Source organism: Ctenocephalides felis, unplaced genomic scaffold (assembly GCF_003426905.1).
Source record: "Ctenocephalides felis isolate EL2017-DRISC unplaced genomic scaffold, ASM342690v1 CF-g0.4_SCAFFOLD_00845, whole genome shotgun sequence".
Taxonomy (NCBI): domain Eukaryota; kingdom Metazoa; phylum Arthropoda; class Insecta; order Siphonaptera; family Pulicidae; genus Ctenocephalides; species Ctenocephalides felis.
This window is the reverse complement of record NW_020536999.1, coordinates 22,926,389-22,941,329: the sequence shown is the minus strand read 5'-3', so window position 1 is coordinate 22,941,329 and position 14,941 is coordinate 22,926,389. Positions and strand designations below refer to the sequence as shown.

Below are 14,941 nucleotides of genomic sequence, written 5' to 3'. Positions count from 1 at the left end.
TAAAAATATAACAAATTCTGCTATTTCCATGCATTCGACCGTGTTTTTTACATTTTACAATTTACAAGTCAAATTATATATCAAACTGTTAAAATTTAAAATATGTAATATACTTTAATATATAAAACTTTATTGTTTCAACTAAATGCGATTTATTTGAATTTATTGTTTTATATAAAAAATTCTGATGCTAAATATTGTCCAAGGAAAAATTTGTCAGGACGTTGCTTGGATTGTAATGTTTTTTTTTTATAATGAAGATACGACTTAATAGAATAAATTTATTGTCAGTAATAAGAAATAAACCTTACTATATCATGTTTCACTTTTTGAAAATATAACAAATTCTATCATTTTCATGCATTCGACCGTGATTTTTTACATTAGCTTTGCATTTTTAAAAACAAATTATATTTCTAACTGTTAAAAATTAAAATAATATACTTTAATGATTAAAACTATATTAATTTAACTAAACATGACCAATTTTAATAAAATAATTTTATATCTTATATAAGCATTAATGGTATCAATTATTAGTTGTTTATAGGTTGATTTGACCAAGGTAAAACATGCTAGGACGTTGCTTGATTTCTATATATTTTTTACAATAATAATTTGATAAAACAAAAACATTATTAATAATAAAAATCAAACTTTATTCATCACGTTTTACCTTAATTTTTTTGAAAATTAAACGCTTTAGACTATTTCCATGCATTCGACCGTGAATTTTACAACATCTTCATATTTGTAATGACAAATTATATATCAAACTGGTAATATTGAAAATAAAATAATTTAAAAATTAAAACTTTATTATTTTAACTAAATGAGACTTATTTAAATAAAATAATTTATTATCTTATATAAAAAAACACTAGTATCAATTATTGGTTGATTTGACACAGGTAAAACATATTAGAACGTTGCTTCAATTGTATTTTTTTTTCAAAATAATTATTTAATATAACAAATACATTATTAATCATAAAGATCAAACTTTATTTCATCATGTTTTACCTTCAATTTTTTGAAAATCGAACGTTTTCTATAATTTCCATGCATTCGACCATGAATTTTACAACATCTTCATATTTGTAAAGACAAATTATCTATCAAACTGGTAATAATGAAACTAAAATATTTTGTTAATTAAATTTTATTGTTGGAACTAAATATTACAAATTTGAATAAAATAATTCATTGTTTCATATAAAAAATACCCATATAAATATAAATAAATAAATATAAATAAATAAAAAATATTCATATAAATAGGTTGATTGATTTTACCTAGGTAAAGGATGTTGGATTGTAATTTTTTTTTACAAAATGAAGATAGGGTTTGGAAAATGAAATAATTAGTCAGTAATAAAGATCAAACATTATTCTACCATGTTTTAGTTGAAATTATTTGAAAATATAACAATTTTCACTATTTCCATGTATTCGACCGTACTTCTTACATTGGCTTCGACCGTACTTTTATATTTTTAAAAACAAATTATAAACGATTTATAATAAAAATAATATTATTTAAACTAATTATCAAGAATTTTAATAAAATAATTTGATGTTTCATATAAAAATAACCGGTACCAATTATTGGCGCATTGATTTGACCAAAGTAAAGCATGTCAGGACGTTGCTTGGATTGTATATTTTTTTCAAAATCAAAATATGATTTAATAAATCAAATAAATAGTCAGTTATAAAGATCATACTTCATTCTAGCATATTTTACCTAATTTTTTTTGAAAATATAAAAAATTCTACTATTTCCATGCATTCGACCATGCTTTTTGCATCTGCGTCGTATGAAAACAAACGCCAATAACTCATTTGAGCTTCCGGTAAAGATAAGGTGTAAATTGTAACAGGAAAAATGGATAGTGCAGGAAACAGGTTTTTATGTGGTATAAAGTACCAGTTCATATGACCATAATATACTTTTAATCTTCACGAACCACGAGCGAGTTGCAAAATATTTTATATTTCACGTCAGCAGGATTGTAAAAAATTATAATGAAATTAAAAACTAAAGTACCTTGACGTATTACCAGAAACTTACAATCATTATAATAAAATGTATATTTTATATAGCATCAAGATTTTTTTATGGAATTTTATATCTAAACCAGTACTCCTCTGTTTATTCGGAAAATAAATTATTCTGAAAGAAAAACTTGGACGTGATATGCAAATTAGATTTTGCGTCATGTAAAGTGATAATTCTGATATAAAGATATTTTTATTGAAATAAGTAGAAAAATAAAATTGGAAAGGAAGAAACGGGACATCATGGGGTCTTGGAGAAGTAAAACATTAAATTTATTATGTGGGAAAAACGTCAGCAGAATATATAAAGATCTTGTATATTTTTTATAATTTATATGTGTATTTGTGTACGCTTTTACAACATTCTGTTTTTTATAATATGAAAAATAGTTTTAGCAATATTTAATAAATATTTTTTTCTAATTTTGTTTTGTTTTGTTTCAGGTGAGTCACTTTTTTAAACATAGGATTTCTGCACATTTGGTATGTAAGTCGCTTTAGTAATTTTCTTTGGAAATGTATAAAAATAAATGTAATAGTATTTTTACTAATCTATTGCATTTATTTATAATACCATTTCATTCGATTTGTAATAAATTTTGTAGAGACATCGGTATAAAATTCAACAATATTATCAGACGTTTGTAAATAGCTTATATTGGAAAAGTTTAAAGGTTTCACAATTTTTCGAATTTACCATCAAATATGATATAAATCATTGAGGCAGTTATTGCGTTTTTTGTGGACTCCTACTCCAGTGGATTGAAATCTATTTAGGTCAACATCTTGGTATTACCAAGAACAACAAAAAAATTGTTTTGATGTGGTTTTTGAGTACTGGTGCACATTGACAAACCCAATGAGTAGATAGATACTTAAAATAGAAATTCATTCAGCCAACTTATAGATTTGATCTTTATTCTCCTGGTCTACCCGTTGTAGAAGTTTATAAATACTCTTAACGCACTCGCAGAAATGCTATTCTAAAGTTCGCAAAAAAGAACATAAAGCATTTCAAATGCCAGCAGACCAGACAAGACAGACGAATACTACATCGAAATAGCAAACTTTGTTCGCATAACATCTAAGAAAAAGACACTTCATCCGATTTGCTCTTTCGTTCACGGCCACTTACGCCAGTAAATTGATATTCGTATGTTTTAGAAATTGAAAATATTTGCACAAATGTCAAAGAATGTGTTTTCGATAAACAATTTTAGTAGACGAACGTGGATTACAAATAGAGAAATTGGAGTTTTTTATTTATTGCTTTTTTTAACTTCCCGTAGGGTAAGTTATAGTAATCGCAAAAAAATCGAAAATGAAAATTTTTATATATCTTTACGTTTCAGAGGTTTCTGAACATTTTTGGCATACCTTAGAAAAAATGGATGTATGTGTGTGTGTTTGTGTGTGTGTGTATGTGTTGTGTATGTTATGTATGTATGTACGTGTGTGTATGTATGTGCGGATACAAATTTTCGCGTCGACGATTTCGGGAACATGGGTCAACCGATTTGAATAATTCAAAAAACATTCGATTCGTATTGATAAGGAAGACGTGCTGATTAGTTTTTGGCGAAGGCAGGTCTAGCCGTTCCGAAGATACGGGGCAAAAAGTGCCGAAAACGGTAACTCAGTTTTTGAGAGAACGGAGCGTCCGATTTGAATAATTCAAAAACATTTCACTTGTATTGACAAGATGAAGAATCGATAAAATTTTCATAAAGGTAGGTCTAGCGGTTTTCGGAGATATGGAGGAAAAGTAAAAAAATGAGCCATTTGGCGGTCAAAAATGATTATTAGACATATGCACATCAAATTATCAGATATTTTATAGAGATTTTAACAATAAGTATAATTTTGGTTTACATTCCTATGGGTTCCGTACCAATGTTTACGCGTTAGACGTCGACGCGGCGCTTACGCTGTTTGATATTTCGTCTTTATGCAGTTTAAGCAGTACGATTGATTTGAAAAGAAAGTTCAGATCTTCCACAATATGTCAAAATAAAAAAAAAAATTTTCAAAAAAAAAACAAAAAAAAAAAATTAAAAAAAAAATTTTTTAAAAAAAAAAAAATTTTTTCAAAAAATAGTAATTTTTGTGTCCAATTATAGTTTCTCAAAATCTTATTTTTTCAAAGTAATTTTTTTTTTCAAATGTTAATAATAATCGTTTTTAAAAATAATAATTTTTGGTACGGGAAGTTCCAGCAATTTGCCTCAGCACAAGGCACGATTCCTTAATTGCCTTAAGACAGAATTCCACTTACAGCTAGTTTTGACATATTTGGAAATTCTGAACTTTTTAACTTCCCGTAGGGCTAGTTATAGTAATCGCAAAAAAATCGAAAAATGAAATTTTTATATATCTTTACGTTTCAGAGGTTTCTGAATATTTTGGCATACCTTAGAAAAAATTGATGTATGTGTGTGTGGTGTGCGCGCGTGTATGTATGTGTGTGCGAATACAAATTTTCGTCGACGATTTCGGGAACACGGATCAAGCAATTTGAATAATTCAAAAACATTCAATTCATATTGATAAGAAGACGTGCTGATTAGTTTTTGGCAAAGGCGGGTCTAGCCGTTCCGAAGATACGGGGCAAAAAGTGCCGAAAACGGTAACTCAGTTTTTATGAGAACGGAGCGTCCGATTTGAATAGTTCAAAAACATTTCACTTGTATTGACAAGATGAAGAATTGATCAAATTTTTGGAGAGAGATCGGAGTATCGGATTTGAATGATCCGAAAAATATTCAATTTGTAATGATGGGGAGAAGTGGTCATTAGTTAAAAAGCAGGTCCTGCGGTTTCGGAGATACAGTGCTAAATGTGACAGTTTTTGAGCGAACTAAGCGTCCGATTTGAATGATTCAAAGAACTTTCTGCTTGTTTTAACAAAATAATTGTTTTTGGGGAAAAAAATCGTTTCAATTTTTTTTTTTTAAAAAATTTTTTGTATATCGAAAATAATTCAGATTTTAAATGTAAATCTGACTCAAGTTCTAATATACTTGAAACAAATATTTTCAACTTTGCAATTCAGTTTATATAATTCTTATAAATATTAGACAATGTTACAGCATTTATTTATAATTATCTATTTGAATACATTTAACCCTCCGTCGGTCGGATATTTTTTCACCTTCGAACGGTCGGAAAGGTCTGGCTGGACCACCATTCATTTTACATGCATTTATATGAGATAAATGAGATTTTGGTGTCTTATATATTAACGATTATATAAAAAAATCAAGAAATATAAAAAAATCGTTGCTTTTTTTGTTAATTTTTCTGTTTTATATCAATGAAAAACAATATATATTCTTTTTCGGCGCCTTTGAAATGAATGTGAAATTTAAATGAAAATGAAATGAAGTGCGTCGCCTTTGAAATGAGCTGTAAAACTCAAGGTGAAAATATGATTTCACTAGAGGTTTTGCCAAAAAAAAAATTCGAACGCAGTACGGGTAGAAAAATTGTTGATAATGTGTGCATTACTCATCCGATTTTCAGTGTTTGCGATTACCAATAAGTTTGGTAGGTTTTCAAGGAACTCTCGTCATGAAAATACTAACGTTCATGTTACAAGTACAACACATAGCAAAGAATTTATACAACGCAGTTTGAATAGAAAATACCATGAAAAAAGACAAATATTGGTTTACATATATCAAAAAGCGTATATTTCATACAAAATGTATGGGTGGTCTAGACAGACCTTTCCGACCGTTCGAAGTATAAAAAAGTTAATATCCTTATAATTATCCTTCAATACATTTTTTTTGTCCTGATTTTTTCATTGATCGACAGCTAATGAAATTTTAGGAAAAGTCAAGAAATTTCAAGTCGATAGGATTACTAGAAGTATTTTTTTTTTAAATTGAGGTCGAAAAAAGTCTGGCCAGACCACGCCGACCGACGGAGGGTTAATATTTCTCGAACATTTTGTTACGGTACGAGAAGTTCCTGCAATTTGACCCAGAGTCAAAACGTCGAGAAAACAAAATTAGCAAATCAGATTTTCTGGCACACATGATGCTCACATGCAAGGAATGATTTTTTGGCGTGGTCATAATTTAAATAAAGTTTGGTTTATTAAAATAATTAATATAATTAATCAAAACATTTTGTCATAAATAAAGTTAACGTTTTATGTATTTATCATTTTCGGAATTAATGTTTTTTGCTGCATTTTCATGATTAAATTGAAAACTTTTAATTATATTGAAGAATTATAATAAAACATAAAATATAAGCATAAAGATAAATATAAATTACTTTATTTCATATATCAGTTCATATTAGGCCATTTTTCAAGAATTTTTCTTCCAATTAGTGATATTAACTATTAGTGTACAGAAGGCTGAAGTTTCTGCGGGCATATTTCAAATCGCTTTTTCATTTCAGAACATGTAGCAGCTGGAAACAAATATTTGAAATTTATTAGAATATATAGTATCAATATTTATAAATTTTTACTATAAAACTTACTATCATTCCAAAAACGCCGTGGACAGTTCTGAAAAGAGTAATAAAAATAGGTTTAATTTGATATTTAATTTAACTATTTAAAAAAAACTGAAAAGCAAACAATAAAGTTTTAAGTTTGATTATATAAATAAGTAAACTAGCTGTAAGTGGAATTCTGTCTTAAGGCAATTAGGGCATCGTGCCTTAAGGCAAATTGCTGGAACTTCCCGTACCAAAAATTATTTTTTTTTTTTAAAACGATTAACATTTTTGAAAAAAAATTACTTTGAAAAAATAAGATTTTTGAGAAACTATAAATTGGACAAAAAATTAGTTTTTTTTGAAAAAAAAAAATTTTTTTAAAAAAATTTTTTTTTAAAAAAATTTTTTTTTTAAATTTTTTTTTTTTTGAAATAAAAATTTTTTTTCTTTATTTTGACATATTGTGGAAGATCTGAACTTTTTTCAAAGCAATCGTACTGCTTCAACTACATAGGGACAAAATATAAAGCGCGTAAGCGCCGCGTCGCTGTCTAACGCATAAGCATTGGTACGGAACCGATAGGAATGTTAACAAAATGTATACTTATTGTTAAAATCTCTATAAAATGTCTGATAATTTGATGTGCATATGTCTAATGATCATTTTTGACCGCCAAATGGCTCATTTTTTTACTTTTTCCTCTATATCTCCGAAAACCGCTGGACCTACCTTCATGAAAGTTGTATCGATTCTTCATCTTGTCAATACAAATAAAATGGTTTTTGAATTATTGAAATCGGACGCTCCGTTCTCTTAAAAACTGAGTTACCGTTTTCGGAACTTTTTGCCCCGTATCTTCGGAACGGCTTGACCTGCCTTTGCCAAAAACTAATCAGCACGTCTCCTTATCAATACGGATCGAATGTTTTTTGAATTATTCAAATCGGTTGATTCTTGTTCCCGAAATCGTCGAAAATTTGTATCCGCACATACATACACACACATACATACATACATACATACACACACACATACACACCACACACACACACACACACATACATCCATTTTTTCTAAGGTATGCCAAAATGTTCAGAAACCTCTGAAACGTAAAGATATATAAAAATTTTCATTTTCGATTTTTTTTGCGATTACTATAACTTGCCCTACGGGAAGTTAATTAAGTAAAAATTATATAAATAATATTAGTTATAAATATTTATCAGAAAATTCCATTATAAAAAAATTTTCATATTTGCCAACACATTTAAAAATATTGGTGCTACACATTGGGAATTGCCTTTTACATCCTAGTACTTAATCATAATGTATTCGATATTATATTTTCCTTATATTAACCATTTCGCTACGAACGTCACTTGACGACCTGTGTGTACGAGTGTTCTTCGTACACCTCGAGAAATTTGCTTCACTATTTATCACTCTGAGTTAAATTATTGAAAATTCTAATTTGTTATTAAGGTATTTAGTGTTTCAAAAGTGTAATTTTTAAATACATTTTTATTGATAATTGTTGGAAAATCATAATATGTTATATTGCAAATACTTAGGCTGCTTACTCAATAGTACAGCAGTGTCGCTCTGGTATCAAAAAGGTTAAATACACTACGACATAATAAAAATCTAAACTAGTGGTGCATGGCATCGTGCCTTAAGGCAAATTGCTGAAACTTCCCGTACCAAAAACTAAATTATTAAAAAAAAATTGAAAAATTTAAATATTTTTGAAAAAAATTGGCTTTTTTGAAAAATTTAATTATTTTTATACTTTGATTTTTACTGTATCGTGATTTTTTTTTTGAGAATTTTGAACATTTTTTTAAGCAATGGCGCTGTATAGTCGCGTAGTCGTCTAACTTGTAAACATTGGTACGGAACCCATATAAATGTACACAAAATTTCTACTTATTATCATAATCTTTATAAAATAACTGATAATACGATGTACATATGTATAATGTTCATTTTTGACCGTCAAATGGCATTATTTTTTACTTTTTTATTGAATCTCCAGTGACGCTAGACCTGCCTTTAAAAAATTTTTAACAGTTGTTCATTTCGTCAATACAAGTAGAATGTGTTTTGAATTAGTCAAATCGGACGCTCAGTTATCTCAAAAAGTAAATTACCATTTTTAGCACTTTTTGCCCCGTATCTCCAAAACGGCTAGACCTGCTTTTGCCAAAAACTAATCAGCATGTCTTTTTATTAGTAGAAATCTAATGTTTTTTGAATTATACAAATCGGTTTCTCGAAATCGTCGACGAAAATTCATATCCGTACACACACACATACATCCATTTTTTCTAACAATAAGATATGTCAAAATGTTCAGAAACCTCTGAAAGGTAAAGATATATAAAAATTTTCATTTTCGATTTTTTTTGCGATTACTATAAATTACTCTACGGGAAGTTAATAACAAAGAAAATTTAGCACTAAAATCTTACTATCATTAACAACGCGTAGAAATACTCTAAAAACATATCTGCCTTTGTTTCACATTGCCAATGATCATCAGCTTGGTGCATTTTATCTGAAATATTAAAACATTTATAGTATAATAATAATTTTGTATAGATAACTATTCACAAAAATAAAATATTGCTTATGAACTTGATTATTCATTAACTTTGCTCATATGATAAAGGATAATTTTACATATTTTAGCATTATTCGGCAATTATTATAGGTAATATACTGTAATTCGAGTTTTGAAGAGTAACATAGCAAAAAATATTCTTATTTTTTCAGTAGTCTAAAATATATTAGATCCTTTAAAATTGAATAAAAAATGTCGATAAAATTACAAAATAATAAATAACGTCACAAAAACCCTAGTAAATTTTGAAATGAAATATCTTGTTGGTATTTACATTACATTATTATATTTAAAAAAAGCCAAATCTTTTAATATTAGAGACAAATGTAACTTACCGACCATTAGTGTAGCATTTATTACCAAAAATGGCATATTCTCAGACCAAGCGGAATTTGTTTCAGTTTTGTTGATGATAGAACTATGAAGCTCATCAAAGTCAATATCTTTATCATTTAAAAACCCAGCTGTGGCAAATGTACAATCTCCGATGCACTAAAATAGATGATTATTAGAAGTTAACAAATAAAATTAATATAAAACGTAATAATTTTTATACTTTGCCTAGCATAGACGTAAATATGGCTTCTGCTTCAGACGATGTATTATAATCGATCTCAATTCCACAGGACCTCCACAAGCTCTCGTCAAAAAGTTGCGGGATCGAGCAGCATGCAGATGTGTTCTAGAAAATATGAAAAATCAAAATCAAAAATAAAATACTAAAGTTTCACTAAATACAATAAATTTAAAACCAATTAAATGTGTTTTTTGAATACATGTATAAAAGTTCAATCAAATGCATTGGTATTTCATCAATAAGCTATCTTCTAATCTTTATAGGAGATAATATATATATATATATATATATATATATATATATATAATTTATATATATCCGGATAAATTGTTATTCGAAAGTACATATAGAAATAATTATAGCCTTTAAGACCAGTTTATATTCTAAACAATAGTTGTAGTGTTTCTAAATATATTCATTATTTCATTTATAGAATTAAAATATATTTCTTTTAAAATCGTGTCTGTAATTCTATATATTTTTATATAAAATAACTCATATTGAAGTAATTTTGAATAGTTACCGTGCTCATAGGCATATTTCTGCAAAAATCTTCATCAGAAGCGGATATTTCAAACTGAAATTTAAACAAACCACTTTAATTAGTATATTATCAAAAATGATTTTGTTAATTAAATATATAATTATATGAATTAATAAAAATTACTTACAGCAAATGTTAAAAAAATTAATGAGCATTTCCAAAAATAGTAACTAATTTCACTGTCCATAATATATTATTATATAAGTGTTCCTGCTATATTTAAAATGAAATAATATTATTTGTGATGATTCGTTTTATACCAAAATTGCTTTTATATTATTATATTTAGTAATTGCTTTTTTTGACCAAGTTATTTTCCTATGAATTATGAAATTCATACTCTATGACACAACAGTGTCAAAGCAGATGATTAATAACCTGTTTTCAAAAATGTTATGTTAATTTAAAAACTATTGTGTACTATTCGTGTACAAAATTATTTTAGAACAGGTATTGCTTATTAACTATATAATATAATATGAGATTTATTAGATAGAATATTATTTTAAAATAATGTTTAAATGTAACAAGTAATATATTGTGTGTGGTAATTTCAATTAGATATAATTTGCATTTTGTCTTAGAACAAATTGTATGACACGCGGCCAAATTAAAAATTTGATGAATTTATATGCGGCCGTATTGAAAGTCCTCTGAATTAAAAAGCGACCGTAGTAAAGGCAAAATCTAAATAAAAGCCGTCTATTGAAGGCCATGTTTCCAATAATTTATAAGTAACAAAATAGTATATTTTGGCTTAAGTTTTGACAAGTTGCATGAGCTTCCAATGTGTATGTACAATGGACTAAACTATACGAGATATATTAATTTATGAGTATTTTGCAATGTGAAAAACTATTGCAGATTAATCGTATTAATAGTTTTTTTTTCTCAAATGACCCAAAAAATACACATTATTGAACAAAAACAAACACGTGTCTCATATCTACAAAAAGTATTTTCTAAATTAATATATCTTATGGCCGATTAATTCAAACTTAAATAATTTTTATAATTAAACCACTTGTCGTATGCCTCTAATATTGTAGTATGTTCATTAAGAACACAAACTCTATCCCGTACAAAGTGTTATCAAAATCGAAAAAAAAGAATGCGCGTAAGGTTTACACGCGATTGAAGTGAAACTCATTTGCTACTGTACAAAGTAGCAAATTTAAGTTAAGTACAAATAAATACATCATATAACAATTTTAAATAATGTTTATTAGTAATATGGTAACACTCGTGATGCACACATTTATTAGTGTCAGTCATTATACACATTTATATAAAAATAAATTATAAATTATATATTTATAATAGCATTAAAAAATATGTATAATATTTAAAAACAATAATGTAATTAAGGTCATACTTCAAATATGACATGATCGGTTAGAGAAATGAAGTAATTGCTAATTAATAAATTCTATAATATTCGTTCACACAGTGGATTATGTTAAACAACGCCTTAACAAATATTGTTGTCGCAACTTCACTCATCATGTAATTGTGTTTGAAGAACTTCATGTAATTAAAATGAACATACATTCATTGACTGCTTGTATTTTTTTACTTTTTCGCTGGCGATATAATCTCATGCCATGAACAGCTGTAATATCTGTCTTGCCTAAAAAATATTTTCCATTTTAATTACTTCAAAGATTTATAGAAACTACGAATAATATAGAAATAATTTCTAATCAAAAAACTTACGTTTAGTTGTCGGCAAAAATTGAAAATGGATAAAATTTAAATCTAAACTACAAAACAATTTTTATTAATTGTCAATCAATATCATGCAAAATATAATTGTCAAAGGTATTGGTCAAAATTTTGCCTTATTTACTTGTCTTTTTTTGTTTATTTTTTATGTTGAATATGTTATGTAATATAAAATGGAGAATAACAATATATAATTATTTATGTAAATTGAAATGTAATTGGTTAGCGCAGTCAACAGTGTCTTGATGATCCCCCTTCGGTGCCGTGAGTCACGTATTAATAGGTATTGATAACAACACTTTCAACTAGTATTTATTGTATTTCAAATATTATTGAAATACCATCATTTTTCCCAGTCGTATCTACAGAACAGACCATTTCGCACAAAAATTGGTACTGATTTTTCTGACATTCTGGTTTTGGAAGATACAACCAGTGGTGTTGTCGAGCCGGAACGCGCCGGAACGTCGTTCCGGCAAATCATTTTTGAGCCGGAACGCGTTCCGGCAAGAAAAAATATAAAAACATCGCTACATACATAAAATGATTTAGTAAGTAAATTTTATAAGTTATTATTCAACTAATTTTTATTAAATGTTATTATTGTAATAAACATACATATATGTGCACAAAATGAGTTTTGTAATAATTTTTGTTTCTTTCCTTTTTGAACGGAACTGGAAAAACATGAAAACCGGTTTTAGAACCGGTTTTTAAATTTTAGCGTTCCGGCAAAAAAATATTAGCACAAAACCACTGGTTTTATCAAAGTCGTTTTTAATTTAGTAACAAATTGAGGTGTATGAACTTCTTATAGAAAAAATAATATTTATAAATTAAATCTTCATTCTTCATTCATTCGCATTTCTTATACGCTAACATCTACATCATAGGTTCCTATTCATGTATTTTTATAGCCTTACGTGTGCCTATACGTTGCATTCTATACTACACGCCTTACATCTGTACCATACGCTATATTTCATTATATACTCTCAAATCCCTACATTGTATACCGAATACACCTAACCTATATCTACTATATATCCTATTACCTATAATTTCCCTTACACGCTACATTAACCCTACCGAGATTCGAACCCGGGTCCGCCGCGTGGCACGCGACGACCTTATCCACTACACCACCGTAACGCTACAATCAACCGTCTTTTTTCGCGTGTCGTCGCGCCACCTTAGTATTAATTACCTAATTAATTAGAAAATGACCCGCGGAAACAACAGTGCGTCCCATATTATATTATTAGTGGGGGTATCCGATAGGGTAGTGGTTAAGGTGCGCGACTTCCACGCGGAGGTCCCGGGTTCAATTCCCGGTATAGACAATAGGTAGGTAGAGATAATACATAGAGCGTAAGGTAAACCTATATAATATAGGTGAATATATAAATTAGACAGTAGTATTTATAAGAAGTAAAAGGTCTGTAGGTATATAATAAGTTAATGACGGTATAGATATCTCACGGTATGATAGATAATAGATATCTCTATATGATATACAATAATATAGTATAGTATGATAGGTAATAGGTTATCTATCATATTATTAATAGAATATATAAATTAGACAGTAGTATTTATAAGAAGTAAAAGGTATGTAGGGTATATAATAAGTTAATGACGGTATAGATATCTCACGGTATGATAGATAATAGATATTTATCGATGATATACAATAATATAATATAGTATGATAGGTAATAGGTTATCTATCATATTATTAGGTTAAGTCTTATAAAGTATTGTAATAAATCTTGAGTACTTTTATACCATAATAAATACCTGTAGGTATTAATGAATACAAATAATACCAGAATAAATATGATTAATGTCATTGAAGAATATAAATTATGTACTCAATGATTCCCTCATACTTGTAAAATTTAATGTATAGACTAGCTGTGTATAATAGAGTTAATTATATAAAAAGTCAATATATTAGATTTGTGAGTTCTTATCGAAATATATCAAATTTTTTGAACCGGATTTTAAATTTTAGCGTTCCGGCAAAAAAAATATTAGCACAACACCACTGGATACAACCATTGGAACCTTTGCAGATGATATAGTAATTATGGTATTTCTACTAACAAAAATCCATTACTAGCAAGCATCAAACTGCAATATCATTTAAATAAAATTGAAAACTGGTCTAACTATTGGCGCACAAAAATTAATGAAGACAAATCTCACCCTGTTCTGGCTTATTAATGGTAAATCTAAATTATCATTATAAAACAAAATTCTACTTTATAAAGCGACAATAAAACCGATTTGGACTTATGGCTTAGAGTTGTGGGGCTGCGCCAGTAAATTAAGAATTTTATCTATCCAAAATAGACAATCAAAAATTTTAAGGTCTATTGCAAATGCACCTTGGTATGTCAGTAACTAAATACTACATAACGATCTGAAAATCGTTACTGTCCAGGAGGTAGTGAAAAACAAAAGCGGAATTCATCACAACAAGATCATCAACCACAATAACCCCACATTTATTCACATATTAGAACCATCAGATATTAGAAGATTAAAGAAGAAGCATCTCTTCGATCTAATGCATTAAAATGAAGTAGCCCACTGGTGTGATGTCTATCACGCGATATATGTAGAATTCCAGTACTATTGCTGAAGTTCAAGCACAATAGCTTATAGAATTTTATTATTTTATGATTGCTATTCAATTATTGTTGCACCTAACACAATCTAGTTCCTATAGTAATGTGGAAGTAACACAGGCTACTTCTACAATCAACCACAGTTAATCATAGCCATTATATCTATCGGAAATCAAACACTTTTCCGATTATTAAATATTTATTCATTTATGCCGTGATAAATTTCATAAATTTATCTGAACCAAAACTTTGCATTCGTATCTGATGAGTTCCGATCAGAGAAAGAAGTTGGCTCTTTATCCAAATCAGGATC

The 14,941-nt window shown here is 28.0% G+C and overlaps 1 protein-coding gene across 1 annotated transcript in view; it reads right to left on the bottom strand.

Moving 5' to 3' along the window:
* Positions 1-6,374: 6,374 nt before the first annotated feature.
* LOC113380631 overlaps positions 6,375-14,941 on the bottom strand; it is a 37,403-nt gene continuing 28,836 nt past the window's right edge. Inside the window, exons 4-9 of the mRNA XM_026619801.1 lie at positions 10,247-10,300; positions 9,703-9,828; positions 9,482-9,638; positions 8,995-9,080; positions 6,562-6,589; positions 6,375-6,489 (exon numbers count right to left, since the gene is read on the bottom strand). Of these exons, the coding sequence (XP_026475586.1) occupies positions 6,419-6,489; positions 6,562-6,589; positions 8,995-9,080; positions 9,482-9,638; positions 9,703-9,828; positions 10,247-10,300 (522 nt within the window). The 3' untranslated portion in view covers positions 6,375-6,418. The remainder of the gene's footprint in view (positions 6,490-6,561; positions 6,590-8,994; positions 9,081-9,481; positions 9,639-9,702; positions 9,829-10,246; positions 10,301-14,941) is intronic.